The sequence below is a fragment of the Poeciliopsis prolifica genome, unplaced genomic scaffold, assembly GCF_027474105.1.
Source record: "Poeciliopsis prolifica strain line A6 unplaced genomic scaffold, Auburn_PproV2 SCAFFOLD005, whole genome shotgun sequence".
In the NCBI taxonomy this organism is placed as follows: domain Eukaryota; kingdom Metazoa; phylum Chordata; class Actinopteri; order Cyprinodontiformes; family Poeciliidae; genus Poeciliopsis; species Poeciliopsis prolifica.
The window spans coordinates 13,990,219-14,006,305 of record NW_026562380.1 but is presented as its reverse complement, the minus strand read 5'-3'; the positions used below and the strand labels follow the sequence as shown (position 1 = coordinate 14,006,305).

Sequence of the window (16,087 nt, the reverse complement as noted above, 5' to 3'; positions counted from 1 at the left end):
TCTTTTGTGATTTTTATCTTTGGTTTTCTAGCTACTCTGGAGATTTCGAGCCAGTTTAAAAATGATACATTTGATGAAGTGAGTCGTGAATATATCGTGGCACCACAGTGAAATGCTGTTGTGTTCAATGTGATTGTTGTGTTATTCTATGGTGAACACAATGGGTACTTTGGTTGTGTTTTCTGTGCTTGCAGTTTCCTGTCAAAAGCAATGACTGTACAATAATGAAAAGGTTCTGTGTACATTTCTGGCCTGGTGTACTGAGACTAAATGCACACAAAGATGTACATTTTTATTTGCTCTGGCTTGGTTTCTCACTTTGAAATTTCTGGTCATGAAAGCATCATTTGCGCCCTCTGGAGGCATAGATGCAATCTGATTGCGACAGTGTAATTTTAACATTTGCATAATAGGTTTTAAATTGTGAATAAAGAGGAATACATTTCCAAAGGTTGAGTAATTCCAAATATAATTTCCATTCACGTTCATAGTATAACTATGGTTTTACTTTCATGTGTTTAGTTCCTTCAAAAGTATTACAAAGCCATGTCACATGATTTGTACATAAAGTTGAAACATTTTTGTAGTATACAGGGACATATCTAAGAACACAAAAACTAAAAGCAGTCACAATGTATTTGAAAAAAATATTTGGTGTTTTTTGCAATGCACATTAGTTTTTGGGAGATTTTTGATCTGAAGAAACATTTTTAATGATGTGCAAAACATACTGAAGGTAAAAGAAAATCTGTAATATAGCAGGTGTCATGAAGAAAAATAAATTATGGTGAATTTAGTGTTCATCTTCATGTTTTTGAATTATGTACCAATTGGATGTCCAAGTAAGACACCATCTGCCAACAGTAGGTATTTTAGCTTGCTTTGAACTTAATGTGCTCCAATGTCATCATCAACATATATATTTTTTTCTCTCTCTCTTAAATTTATTTATGTTCAGGTATGTCTATCATTACATTGTAAGTAAAATTAAAAAAATATGTTTTTGTGTTCATATTTGTGTGGTTTTCCTTAATATTTAGATTTTACTTTCCTTCAAATACACAGAGGTTTAAATTATTGAATAGACAGAGTCCTCCGAGGGCATGACCTCATAATTGCTATAAATTCATGTGGGAAAATTTAGACCATTGTTCTGATAATGGAGTTTGATCTTATAGATCATTAAAAATAAGAGATTTATGAAATTCTTCTTACAGCATTTTTGTAAAGTACCAATTGAAATAATGTCAATTATGACTGATATTGGTTCATTATAGGAGGTTGACTACAGATATAAATCTAGAAAAAATCTAAAGACTGTTGAAAAAACTAGTTCTAAGTAGTTTATGCACTTAAAAAATAGCTGCAAATTCTGTAAAATTCTAAAAAAAAAAAAAAAACACATATAAGCCTGAGTTCAAGGTTTTCTAATTGTATCACACAGGCACATTATATAATAATGTATTTGATGCTGACAATTTTTGTTCTTTAGCAACTTTGGTAATTTAGTTTTTTTTTGTTGTTTGTTTGTTTTGTTTTTTGTTCTTTCTGGGTTTTTTCCCTGGCCACAGTTAACATGTTTGTGTATTTTGTATATAGATTTTTTGAGACTTGAATGTATAGCTGTTTTCAGTCTATGAGGATCTGATTGAAAATATGGCTTTAAAAGTGGCAGCAGGCCAAAAGTGGGGAAAAAACAAACAAAAAAAAGACTGAGTTGTGATAGTTTTGGACAGTGCAATCACTTTTCTTCTATGCAATTCATATGTCAACTTTAAGCTTTCAAACTAATCTAGAAATGTTAACTGAATAAATATTATATAGTTTTATTTGGCTCCACAATGAGGCCTGATTGAGTTAGTGAGGGGAGTCAAATGGGAAATGGCCATGAAGTTTAAACATGTGACGAGCAAAATAACAACTTCATGTGACCCATTGCTAAGGAGCGGCCCAGACACGAAGACAGACCACCATTTGTGTTTTCAGCGTCGAGAATCCAGCAGCCAGGCAAGTATACACAACTTTTCATACTGGAAAATATGAAACACATTCATCATACCTTACTGTTGAATTTAAAAGTAGAATTTGTAACGTTATACCTCGACTGCTGTAATTTTCTTCACTTGTCTGAAAAGGAATAGAGTTTATATTAGCTGAGGACTCATAATTATTAAGAAGTTATTATTTTTATTGTGTGTAGAGTCAACAAGACATTGTATATGATACAAATGTTGCTGCTTTTCTAGCAGTAATTATAAAATATCCATTTGGAAAGTTTTTGTTAAATTGTATTTGTTTTTTGGGCATGAATTAATTTTCATACACATGCCGGGGACAGTATGTTTTTGTATTTTTCTGAAGTCTTAAAGTAATTTGTTGTGATTTTTTTAAAACTATTTGCTATGCACTTGTAAATATCTAAGAAACAAAATGCCCCAAATATTTTATCATAATCAGATTTTTTTTTTGATTGTTGAACACATACTTAAATTGAGAGTTTATTTTTTTAAATAGAGTTGATTAACCTTAAAGAGTTAAGAGGAGTCGATGGGTGTAGTTCTTTGTGATTCTATTGCACATCAACCATTTATAAATGGTGACATCACAGAAGAGGAGATCATTCAGTTTCTCAAAGAGATGATTCTGTTTCTTTTGTCAGTAGGTTTTGTCTATATAAACTATCTTAATCTGGAAACAATATGATGACAATATGATCACCGAATATTGGAACTAAACAAGAGTTTACAAAAGAGCTCTAAAGAAATGGCTCTATAAAGTCAGTGATGTATTGATGCTATGGGCAAACATGCCAAAGTAACAGAAATAATCAATTCAAATAGTGATGTTTAGAAATAGCTAATAATGCTTCCGGTCAAACCCTAACCCAAAAGGTTGATCATCTCCTCTCAGCCTGTTTCCAAGTGTTACTGGAGCCCCCTGATGACACAATCATTTAACCAGCTGTATTCAAGCAGGGAATTGATGTGCATCAGTCAGCAGCTGGTGAGCAGAATGAAACACCAGGTAGATGGAGTTTGCACTCTACATGATCTTGGCAATCAACCCTGTTAGCCCTATCAGATTCACCAGCAAGAGTGATGAAAACACAGTTAGAATATGTAATTTTAAAAAATATATTATTTTTGAGGGTTTTGGAGGAAAATGTTTCTTTCAATGCTACATAGCGTCAGACAGTCTGCAGAATGTGATCCGCTTGTGATCTCTTTCAGCTGGAATATTTACAGAGTCTGTGCTTTATAACAAACTCAGACCCTTTCACAGTTGGCATCAGTATATATAATAAGTCAAACCACGTTAAGCCCTAACTACAAGTGCAAAAGTATTTAGAATGAAAAGAGGGCAATAATTTTCCTTTCACTGCCTTCAGATTCAGCTTGGGTCACCGTTTGGATTAGTGTGGCTGACTACATAAAATTTATTCTGGGACAAATTGAGTGACTAATATGACATGATATACCTTAACCAGCAAGTTACCTTTGCTGTACTCTGCAAAAGTTTAAAATGGATTCCATTGCCTGATAAAAGTTTTGGAAGAATTCTCAGTTAAAAACAAATAATAAAAGAAAACATTGTAGTTTGCAGTTATTTTATTAATTTACTGATATTAGAATTATGTAAAGATGAATGAAACTGGTTTGTTATCCACTATTTGTAAGCTGCTGATTGTTCTCAAATAGTTGCTACAGAATCCCAAATCTTCAATGCCCACTTCCAAGTACAATAAATAAATTGAGAAAAGTGAATTTTCAGCTGTTTAACTGCAGTGCTGTTTTATAGATAAACAATCTTGAAACTAATAATAAGCTTGAAAGATTTTCTCTTGTATGTCACACTGTAAAGCAGTGACTGATGCTTTTCATCTGTGTTAATGTCTCAATGGTTGTTCAGTTGATAGCCAACTCTGACATGGGAACACATTTACTTTCAAGAAAATCAGTAAGTGCTACCAAATTGCTCAAAATGGGATTTAATGCCAGGTGTGAAGTTTTATTTTGTTGGTCTGTTATAGATATATGATTCGGTGTCTTTCCTCTATTTCTTTTATTTGTTTACAGACACACTCTGCTGCATGCTTACATAACCACAACAGATAAGTCTGGAGACAAACTGAAACAAACCGAAACTGATGAAGTAAAGTCAACATCTTTTAGAGGGGGTGCCAAACGAAGTGAAGATAAAAGCAGACGCCGTGCTAAACGGTGAATCTCACTCTGCATCTGTTCCATTTGTACGACTTGTAGCATTTAACCAAATTTTATTATTTAGCTAATTACTCTGACTGGTTATTGATTGAGTCCTAGAACTGATAAATGGACCTGTGTGTTGCACAGAAGAAAAATAAGAATGCACCACAGCATGACTATCATGCTTAATTGGCTTCACTTTCTTTGAGTTTTCCTTTAATTCTCTAAACTGATATTGTTGTGACAGCTTACTCCTGTCAATGCTACTCTTCATTACCTCCTATTTATTTTTGACAAAGAGATTAACTTGGAGCCTGAGAAAGAAGCCCTTCTGTGTTCATGCTAGTATATTTCAGCATTCAACTTTTTACATTTAAATAAGTTCAGGGGGTAATGGGCTAAAAAACAAATCAGTTAAACCCACAAACCATTTCTCAAGGTTTGCGATAAATCCAGCACAAGGCTTAGTCACTGGTCTTTATCCTATATTACCAAAATGTTATTCAAATTTCACAAATTTTCCAGCATAAAAGTGACCACTTGGTTTATTTTGTCACCAGCAATGTCATCTGCGCATCTACTTTAATATTAATTTTGCTCTGAATATGAAGATCTATTATCACAGACAGAAAAAAAAACATATTAGTATGTAATGTTTTAATTAAAAATCAAAAGGTTAGGTACCACTACCATTTAGGAAAATATGTAGTTAGTCTAAGGAACTCCTGACACTGACATGCATTAGCATATTCTTAGATGACAGAAGTTAAACTTTGGACATTTTCAAAATTAACCAGTATGTCTGAGTCTGTTTATGCAGTTTGGACTTAAAATATTTTAAGTTAATTCAATGCTATTTTTTTGTCTTTTTTTTTTTACTTCTTTATTTACAGCAGTCTGTACAGATCTCGTTCTTTCTGAATGAAGCCAAAGTGTCCATAATGCACACTATCAAGACAGTGGAGACCCAGGTTCCCTTCCTCAAGGAGAGTTTCTTTACATCCACCTTCAAAGGCAGGAGGAAGAGTAGCGTGACCCACATCCTCCATAAACAGCAATCGCTCTTGGATCAACAACAGTGCATTTTAGAGCATCAGCCGCTAACTCCGAAGCACATTCTCCCCAGCTCGGTTGAAACTGGAGCAGGGCAGCAGACCCCCAAGCAGCGGCTTGCTCGCTCGATCAGCAACCCGTTATGCAAGCCGGCACAGACAGACGGGGACAGAAAGGAGGGGCTGAAGGAGAGAAGGGATCAGAGAACGACTGAGGCTTTGCAGGGGAGAAGGAGGGGGGAGCCTGTGGCTGACAGTGCCAGTCTCCTCCTCCTCTCATCATCGTCATCATCGGGAGCAGCAGTGCTGGGGGAGCCAGCATCATCCTCACATCTGCTGTCAGCTGTGGTGGGAAGACAGCAAGGATTAACTGGATCTGGGAGAACTTGGACCAAACAAGGAGCAGCATCAGTGGTAGACCATGGGGAAGCCCAGAATCCCCCACCTCAGGCCCAGCAGCATGGCCTGTTAGCCAAGGGTGTTCGCCTGATAAGGAATATGGGGAGCCAGGAGACGAAGCAGAAGAAAGGAGGAGGAAGTGGTGGAACTGCAGGAGATGTCAACTGTGATGGTGAAGCTGATGAAAGAGAGGTGGATAAACAATCTAAAAAGTCCAACAATAAGGCAAGTAAAGGAGGAGAACACAGTGCTAAGAAGAAAATAAAGCCTGAGTCAAAAGGTTCTGTGTTTTCTGGCATGAAGATTAGAAAAAGTCTATCCAAAGTAAAAGGTCTGTCTAAGGATGACACTTTGGAAACCGGGAAGTCAGTGCATCTGGGCAAGGATGAGCTTAAGACTGGGACAGAAGCAAATTTCTCCCCCGATGAGGTGGGCATGGTGTCGGATGTCGAGGGAGATCTGAGCCGTTTGACTGCAGAGAGTCGGCAGTCTGTGGAGGACTTTGGCCGCAAGACAAGCTCGGGGTCAGACACCGACCTGTACAGTTTTCACTCAGCTGCAGCTGAAACTGAGGATCTCCTTTCTGATATCCAGCAGGCGATTCAAGAAAAATGTATAGCCAGCATCAGAGTTTTAGAAACATTACCTAGGCCTGCATCTGAAGGGCTGACCAGTAAGGTGAGTGAAGTCTTGGAGACAAACATATCTCCACAGCTATTTACTTTGGAAAAAGAAAAATTGTCTCCGTGTGAAAATGTAGCTCAAGCACTTAGAAAAATGGAGACTAAAAGTACAGACATACCAATATCCAGAAACTCATCGAGTGAAAGTGCAGCACCATCCTCTGCTCTGGACACAGAAATAAGCGGGAGCAGCATTCTTCCAAAAACCAACAGCGACTACAGCTTCCAGGACACAACCGCAACTACTTCATACGAGAGTGCTGAAGAGCCCCAGGATGATCTCGAGAGCCCTGATGTACCGCCACAGCACAGTCAAGTCCACGGTCGAGAGTGTAGAAAAGCATGTGTGCCATGTGTCCGTCTGGATCCAGTATCACCTGGAACAAGCCCAGCTGGAACCCACAAGAGTGCGAGCAGTTTGGATCTCTCACTTGCAAGGGATGATGAGGAAACTGTTAGACCAGATTTTCTGCCACTCACACGGAGGAAGAGCAGCATGTCTGTGAGTCACCTGATGGTTGACTGCGTCCCTGGATCTCTGACTAGACGAACATCTGCCACCTCTCCTTCCACTGTAAAACTCTACCCTCCAGTCCACCCATCATATGTTAAGACCACCACCAGGCAGCTCACATCTCCTGTTGGATCCCCGCTTACTAGTCCCAATGTGCCCAGGAAAAGGGAGGCCACAACTCCTTCTTTGGAATCCAGCAAGCTTGATGGCTTTGAAAAGCGCAAGCACAGGTCAAGCTCCATTACCGGACCTCATAGAGTCTCTGGAGACTGGTCAGCAGAGTTGGACTTGGGAGAGAGTCACAGTGGGTTAGCAAAGTCTCCAGAGCAGGAGACCCCAGAGAAAAGTCACTCAGTGGGGACTTATTGGACTCTTGGCTCAAAGAGGGCACATTATGGCAAGAGATCCTCCACAACACCCTACCTTGATGTCTTCTCTGGTGAGTCATATATTCTAGTTAACTGTACAACTGTAGAAAAAAAACTAAGTCCATATCTGTCATGTCTCCTGTTTTAGCCAGAAAACTACAGTTTCCCATATCAGAGGAGTTATGTTGCAATTACTCTAATATTACTCTAAATCATTATTGGAAGTAAAACATTTCCTTTGTTATATTTTTCTATTTGTTTCCTTTTTTTTAAGTTACAGTTAAGGAACCTGCCAATTAAACTGTATTTAAAATGTTTACTCAGTTATCACTACATTTTTACATTTGGAATTTTTGAAATATGAATTTTAAGCACAGCTGTTTTTTATTACTTTTATTTTTAAGTTTACTAAACCAGATAGATTTCTTCACTGACATATATTTGCAGAGTAGATGTTTCAGTCTACATACATGATGCCGTGTTCTTTTCTCGGCTGTGGGGTCTTTCAGAGGTTCAGCTGTTTATGTGTTTTTGTTCTGATGCATTAGGCACACAAATCTTCAGCCTCCCCACCCATGGCAATGAAATCCTCTGATTCCACTAGCTTAGACATAAAAACACACATGGCCTCTCGTGAACTCATCAATGTGCACTAGTGGGTGTTAAACACATGCGACAGTTTGCCTGCAGGACAGAAACAAGGTCTGGTGAGAGGTTATTTATTTTGCCAATGAAACTCACAATTGTATGGTTTCTAGAGATCTTGATATCTAGATTCTTAGTCCAAGCATCTGAATTTAAATAAATGCAGAATTCAAAATTTCATACAGATTTTGAAATAATCTGTGTTGTTTATGGTCATGGTGGTGAGTGAGTTAATATTAAAACACCACACAGGGATTACCAGGCAAACTGCTGTGATCATTGCACCCATTCCGAGTTACATTGATGTTCTCAAATACACAATACGGATCAGAGTGATCATCTATGGATGTACTTGCTTGGCAGCTATACAGACAAATATGATTTGAGTTCCAAAAATATAGTTTTATTTCAGCACACAACTGTAATGTGCTGGGGAAAAAACTATATGGTTTACATTCAAAATGTCACAGTGAATATTCGTTCCAGTCCTTCAAAACATCTGCTGACCTGCAACAGAAAAAAGGATGCATTTTTGCTGGAAATTACCAATTATCTTACAAAAATGTAATTATTATTATTATTTTTTTGTATTAAGTCTTTGATTCTCACTTTGTAGTAAACCTATATTATGTCTACTTACTCATTTTGATGTGTACAATATTTAGATGCAATAAAAGCAGTTAGCTTTGTTATGCTGCAATTTAAATGCCTTAAATCTTTTAATCAGAACTTGTTCGCAACAGTTCACACATTTAGTAGCAATTAACATCTCTGGTGTCTTGCTTCAGCATGTGTGAGCAGAGTCTGCCCAGGAAGGTGTTTCATTATCGCATCTAAATTTGAAACTTGCCAAACTAGCTGGATTAGCAAAGTGTCTGTTCAGTTCCTTGCTAATCCCAAACTAAAACAAAGGGTTCAGAGCGACGGTTCAGCTTGTTTTTCAGTTTCATCCTCCTCTGTTCTGTTGTCAGGTCAGACTCTGTTGGAAAAGCTCTGCACACACCATGGGGATGCAGATGACGAGGCAAAAGAACTGTGTCACCGAATGCTTGCCCATGGCCTGCTGCACCCCTTCAGTGACAGCAAGACAGAACACCTTAGTGATGGGACCGTCTCCATAGTCTTCAGTGTAAGCCCACTCTACTTGTTCTGCCATCACACACTTTTTCAGAAATGAGGCTAATTCTATTAGCTTGGCTTTACCCTTTCCACTGATGTTGTAAAATTAGCCAGGCAGATAATATTTTTAGTGCACATATACAGACATTTAAACCTTTTGTCTATCTTCTTTTTGACAAGAGGATAGAATTTCACTGCTTTTATTTTCTGCAATCAAGTATGACATTCCTTGCCAGAAGGAAAATATTCCCTGTACTTCCCTTAAACAGAATTTCTGCTTATAAAACCAAATTAGTGTGAGGTAATGTGACTGAAAGAGCACATGATCATGACATGTTCGCACTAATATAACAATATTTTTTTCAGCTTATTTTCCACATGCAATGTCTAATGCAGATATAAAGCAGTTTGCATAGCCGTTTCCTGTCAGACAAATTTAATTTTATTAGTGAAAGACCAGGGATGCATGCAGATCGACCCAATCATGTGAGCTGACTTCATGAATGTTATTTTCCATTTCTGCTCCGGCAGAGATGGAATCACTGAGGCATCTAATTTACTTACTGACTTTGTCGGGGTATTTTTGTCAAGGCACTTCATTCAGGCAGCTGATTCCTCTAGCAGAACAGCATTGTTGTGTGTTCTTGGAGTATGCCCTCACCAACTCTTTTTCTGTGCAGGTTCACTTACAGGTGTACTTAGGTGTACATGTTGTTGTCATATCTAGGAGTGTCACTATCGAATTCTTTTCATCGTAAATTCTGCCACTGCTTACATGCAGGAGTGTATTAGAGATACTCTGATACAAAAGGCCAGCCTCAAACTGTGATACTGGCGGCGTTTGGCAGCGTTGGATTGACCGGACTCCCTCTAATGCTCATAAAGTCTCGCCTGCTCACACACAAGCATGCATCTGTGCTTGCGTAGCCCATCTGCTGACTGCGTTATGTAACGACTCCACGTGCCTTAGGCTCAGGCTGTAGTTCCCCATAAAAAGCTCATCATGACACGACTGGACAGAGTTGTCACTGCTCTGGCTGTGCCCTGGAGTTCTGCATTATTCAGCTCAACCATGAATAACCTTTACTATTGCCGTCGAAAGTACAGACTTTGAAGTGGGGCATGGCAACTTACCTATTGCAAAATACAACCCTTGTGAGCTTTTGATTGAAAGTTGGTCTGATGTGTTTGGAGGTGCAACATTCTGACCACTTGCGCGAGTTAACACATTTGACAAAAATTAAACGCTTTTCTTTGCTGCCCTTGTTTTACCCAAAATCTAATCCTTCTAATCCGCTTTTCAATGGGAATATTTATATTAAATTTTTCAGCACAAAGTCCTGCATGAAAGTCAGTTCAGTTTAAGATTTTTCACCATCTTTGAATAACACGTCACACATTAGGGCACAATCTGAGCATGAATGCAATAAGCATCAAAGAATCTGTGCCCATTTGTGTCACACACAACCTAACATTGAGTATTTCCCGGTATTACTCTCCCAGTATTACTCTCCCAGTATTCCCAGAGAATACTGGGAGAGTATTCTCTCTCTCAGAATACTTTCCCAGTATTCTGAGAGAGAGATGGATGTCTTGCAAAGATGGACTGTGTGTTTTTCAGTCTGTGAAAATGGGTTTCAAGATTTTGTTGCTAATGATAGGAAAATTATAATTTACAGCATTTATTTTTTCCAAATTTATACAGCATAGCTAGCTACCTTTTTTTTTCCCAAAAATAGTTACATCTACTGTCACATGCGCTTTTCTTGTTTCAAGTTTTTCTTAATGTTCTGAGATACTTTAGGACACTGTGAGCCTGTTGGTTTCAAGTTGAAACTTCCCTTTGCAGAAAATGCCTGCTATATGTCGTACCATAACAGTTATGTTTCTTTCTTATTTTAATTGGCTAAATAAAAAATTTGAAGCATAAATGTATTTTTACATCTGTGGACAAAGTAGTTTTAAACTCATATTGTATATTCATTGCAAGAAAGCATGAATTAGTGTTATTTGGCATGGCTAAGGACAGAAATATCAAGACATTTACAAAAAAAAAACTTTCTCAGTTGTTACCTAATGGCTTTATAAGAAAATTTTTTTTTGATGGAAAAATATTTTAAGTTGGTAAACCTCTGCAATATGAGTCCATATAATTGCAATTGCTAAGGGAGTTTTCACCTTAGAACAGAAAAGATTAATATGTAGACATATAATGGCTTAAACATTAGATTATTCTCCTGCATCAGCATCTTGAGCCATTGTTTGAACGTTTCCATTAGTAGGGAAAAAAATAACCTTGGTTCCAAATCAGACTATAATTTAAGGAGGTGTATAAGTGTCATTAATGTTGTTTCTTTTTTTAAATTGTGTGTAGGAGGAGCAGTTGTACACCTGGGCATCTGTGGGCCTCCCGGTGTCTTCCCACTTGTGGGAGCTGTATGGGAGAGGTTTGAGATCCCCTTTGCACCGCTCATCGCCCAAGCCGTCCGGTGCACTGCACTTTCAGGTTAGTTACATTGCCCCTGTCCCTCGCACAATGTCAAGTCTGTGACTGTCAAAACGTAGTTGAAGACAAACTGTATCTTTTCTTTTTTACACAATTTTACAATATTGGCAAAACAAGCATAAAATCAAACCTCTTTTACCAAGAGGAGGCGATTTCTTTTCAGTTGGCATTTATAGTCTCTCAGAAGTTCTCATATGCCTCTAAAGTGTTCCCTATTTGAAAAAGTTGACATGGTAAAAGTAATTGTACACTATATTGTCAGAAGTGTGTACTCACCTCTCAAAGTAATTAAATGCAGATTCCAATCACTTTAATGCACTTAAGTGTTTAAAATCCAGCACCTCATCATCTACGCTGACCCTGCAAGTGAGTCACTTTCAGAAACCATGGTACTATTATACGATGTCACTGGTTCAAAAGATTCTCAGACCTCCAAACTTTATGTGGCCTTGAGATGAGCTCAAGAGCATGGTGTCAAAACTTTTGTGTGTAACTTTTGTGTAACCATTACGCCATACCATGTATGGCGTAATGGTGTACAGCGTGCTTTGCAAACGGTCAGATGCAGCAGCATGAAGAGCACTCCAACTGGACTCTACAGTGGAGATGTCTTCTTTAGAGGACATATTCTGCCTCTCTGGCTGCCAATCCTGTTGAGGAGTTTGGCGATAACTTCTTGCCTGGCTGCATGCTGTCAGGCATTAAAAGTTTGGTGAAGCACAGATTATGGTGTGAAGCTGATTTTCAGGAGTGGACCTCCACCCCTCAGTTCTAGAAAGGAATACTGTCAATGCTTCAGCAAACCAAGACACTTGAGACAATTTTATGTTCCTAACTTTGAGGTAGTCTAAGGACAGACTGAACATCACTGTGAACCAGTTTACACGACAAGATCCATAAATACCTTGACCTTTGTATGACAGGCCTTTACTGGCCTGACCCTGAGTCCTGAGTTTGTAAAGAGCATATTTGAGATTAAATAGAATGGACAATGCAAGCCAAGTATTCTCATCCAAAGTTACTGTCTGACCTCAGTAAATCTGTTCCTGAAAGAATGGTTAAAAAATACATACACTCTTACATTTTTTATAAAGCATCTAGAAGAGCAGGAGCTATAAGAGCTGCAAAGGACGGATCAACATCATAGTAATCTCTTCAGATTAATATGATGGATAATCGCTATGGAATAATTTATATGAAGGCTGACAAGCCGATGGTTTTGCAATATAGCATATTTTTTGGGATCAAAGCAAAGTGGTGAATAATTGGGAATTGTATTTAAGGGTACAAGAATTAATCTGGTGAGCACAAATATAGGACAGGAACTACTCTGAGTCTTGAATATGAGAATTGTTCTTGGTCAGTTAAAAATAACCATGTGATTATGGACTATACAGTGAAAATGTTCCTGCTTTATGGCTTTTACTTGTTCTCAATGTTCAGGAATGTACTCGACTTGATGTCCTTTTTTGACCTACTCACATTTCTGTGGTTTGTCTGCAACGTCTTGATAGCTGTTTTTGTCCACCAGAGGTCAGGCTTGTTTAGAGAAACGATAAAAGAAGACGTCCATGGTTTCAAGAACAGTGAAATAAAAAAGTCGAGGTAACTAATTGAGGCACGACTCTCTGTCCCTTGGGTCACATCAGCAAAGTTTGTGGCCTTAAAATTTAATGCAGTGTTTTTCAGAATGACAAGTTCAACTGTGGGTCCACCAAGTGAAGAGTCTTCAGATGTTCAGGAATATCTGTTAATGCATTAACAGATATTGAACTCTGCGGGATTAGCGCATTTTTACAATTATTTTTATGATGTGCAAAATGTGTAGCAAGAAGTAAATTCATGATTATGAAAGGAATTTTAAGTGGACACAATAACAATGTGCAAAAAAATGGGGATACAAAGTGGCAAATTGACCTTAAGCCAGAAACTATAACACAGAAATCTGACAGATTAACACTTTTATTTTACTATTATTATTATGTATTTATTTATTTGGGGTCTTTGTATCAACTTTAAATTTGTATTTGTTTAATTTTCTTTCCTATTTTTCTTCTTTTTTGTCTTCCATTGACAGACAGAATTCAGCAGGTTGAAGTCAGGCCAGTCATCTTCAGAGGATGAAAACTGCCTCATCCCTCAGCTGGAGAAGAAAATTGAGGAGCTGCAGAGTAAGATCGCTGTCCTTCATCGGCCTTCCTTGCCAAAGAGCGGTGAGGACAGCGTGGAAGTTCTGGGAAATGCACAACCCAAGGCTTTGCAGAAAAGGGTAGAAAGACTGGAGGCATCTGTTCAAACTTCACCTGTGGATGAGGGGCTTAAATTTGACGCATCTTTAAATGGAGGAATTGGCCCCAAGACGTTTTCAGTCAAATCTTCAAGCTTCAAGTCCACAGAAAGCTTTGTGTGCACCTGCAAAGAGAGGCAGCAAAACAGCATCACCCAAAGTCCCCCTCTTTCTGCTGTCCCTCCACCTTCGAGAGGCATGCCCCCTCCTCCTCCACCTCCGCCTCCACCTCCACTTGCTCCCATACCTGCTTTTGGATCTTGTCCACCACCCCCTCCTCCACCAGGTTTTGCCCCTCCTCCACCACCTCCTCCACCAGGCATGGGACCCCCTCCTCCACCACCTCCTCCACCGGGAATGGGACCCCCTCCTCCACCACCTCCTCCACCGGGAATGGGACCCCCTCCTCCAGGCTGCATCCCTCCACCTCCAGGTCCCGTTTCTTCCCTGGCGGTTCAGGAAGCGACCCCTGCCAAAGCCGTGATAGAGCCCCCCAAGCCAATGAAGCCGCTCTACTGGACCCGCATTCAGCTGCACGCTAAAAAGTAAGGGCAGATATGGATCATTTGCACACAGACATTTTAACAGTAGAGATTTTTGAGAGGAAACATGTCCACTTAAGATAAAGATCAGCCACATGATGTGATGGTAATGGAGATGCTAACCTTGTGGAAAATGAAAGCAATGCAGTCCAGGCGTTGTGGTTAGGGCAGGATTGACTCTAACCAGGTTTTCTTCCCCTATTTGGGCTCGAAAAAAAATGCAGCTGAATGAACGGCTGCTAAAAATAAATCTCACAATTTCTGCTGCAAGTGAGAAACTCGATTCTAAGTTTGTTGACTGATGGTCTAGATGAGTGTATTACGAGGATTTGTAGTTTCCAAAAGATGACAAATATGTACTTAGAAAACAGCTTTGGTATACTTTTTCAACCACGAAATGACATATTAAACTTCTCTTGTTTTAAAAGTAAATAGTTAATCTGTCATCCTGCCTCCAGAATCCCCGAACCACTGGTGTGGGAAAAAATAGAGGAGCCAACAATTGATTTCGGAGAATTTGTGGATCTTTTCTCCAAAAGTGCTGTTAAGGAGAAGAAGAAACCAATTTCAGATACAATCAGCAAATCAAAGGCCAAACAGGTACGTGTCCTCCTGACTGCTGGGCAAAGTCCTCTCTCCCTATTCTGATTTTATAACTTTTTTTCTTCCCTGCGGCCTTCTTTGGAGCTTTCCCAATCTTCACTTTCCATCCATGCCTCGTTTCTTTCCATTTCTCCTCGCTGTCGCTCCCAGAGTCACTTTGATTGGCAGGAGGAACTGCTGCAGCCAGACAGTTATTATGTGGTGTGAGCTCTGGCTCCCAACCGACTCCCTTGTGACCATCCAGTGGCACCGAGCCAAAGACTCGCGTGCGGTGAGGAAACCTCACAGCCACGATGACTGCTAAGAGAGAGCGGGAAGGGAAATTAGTGAGGGAGAGCAAGAGAAGCTTGGGAGTTGTATTTCATGGTGTGGTTCCTCCCATTGTGCTTTCTGTATGAATTGGTTTAATAGTTGAGACTGTTTCTCGCCCCAATACACTTTACGCCACTCCATCAATTTCCAAGTCAAACATTTGATCTACAGTTTAAAGCTGCTCTTGTCGTCATCCTTAAATTGATGTGCTGTTGGTCAAATTTATGCGTCTAAATCACAAATAATGTTGCACGGGGGAACTACGTTTTACCCATCTAATTGAGACTCTGGGGGATACTTTGTACTTATGGCAGAGATGAAATGTTAGTCTTAAGGCATAAACATTTTTTGGGAAGTCTTTTAGTTTATGAGACCTTGAACTGAACCATGAAATTAACATGAAACTTTCTAGAAACGCACCAAGTTCAAAGTTAATTTAAGTTTTGCTCAAATACATGGAACTTACCTTTCAGTATTCTGCCCTGTAGTTCACTTAAAACAAGTGTTCTGCACTTTTCTATGAGTGAAAAAACAATGCCTGTTTAAAATAATAATTTTAGTATAAGACTCTACAACTAAGCCGGTTTGAGTTGCTGCTGACGTAAACTGGTGCGGTGTTTGTATTCTTCACCTACGGAATGGTGGCAATCGGTCTTACCAAACTGTTTTCAAGTCTATTTTTATTACTTTTTTATAATACTTATCAATTTAGGGTTTAACTAAATATAATTTCCGAACTATTTTACAACAAATTGTACTGAATTAAAAACATTTCCAGGCCTAAAAGTGAGATATTTAGGTTCAAGATGGTCATTCTGAACTGGTATAGATATACAGTTTATAGACAGATAG

At 38.8% G+C, this 16,087-nt stretch overlaps 1 protein-coding gene across 2 annotated transcripts in view; it reads left to right on the top strand.

Moving 5' to 3' along the window:
- The first annotated feature begins 4,089 nt into the window (after window positions 1-4,089).
- The window catches only part of fmn2a (formin 2a), a 37,665-nt gene continuing 25,667 nt past the window's right edge, over window positions 4,090-16,087 (top strand). For both annotated transcript variants that reach the window (XM_055029652.1, XM_055029651.1), the window contains exons 1-6: window positions 4,090-4,220; window positions 5,099-7,292; window positions 8,838-8,995; window positions 11,360-11,491; window positions 13,569-14,323; window positions 14,779-14,920. In XM_055029652.1, the coding sequence (XP_054885627.1) occupies window positions 5,147-7,292; window positions 8,838-8,995; window positions 11,360-11,491; window positions 13,569-14,323; window positions 14,779-14,920 (3,333 nt within the window). In that variant the 5' untranslated portion in view covers window positions 4,090-4,220; window positions 5,099-5,146. The remainder of the gene's footprint in view (window positions 4,221-5,098; window positions 7,293-8,837; window positions 8,996-11,359; window positions 11,492-13,568; window positions 14,324-14,778; window positions 14,921-16,087) is intronic.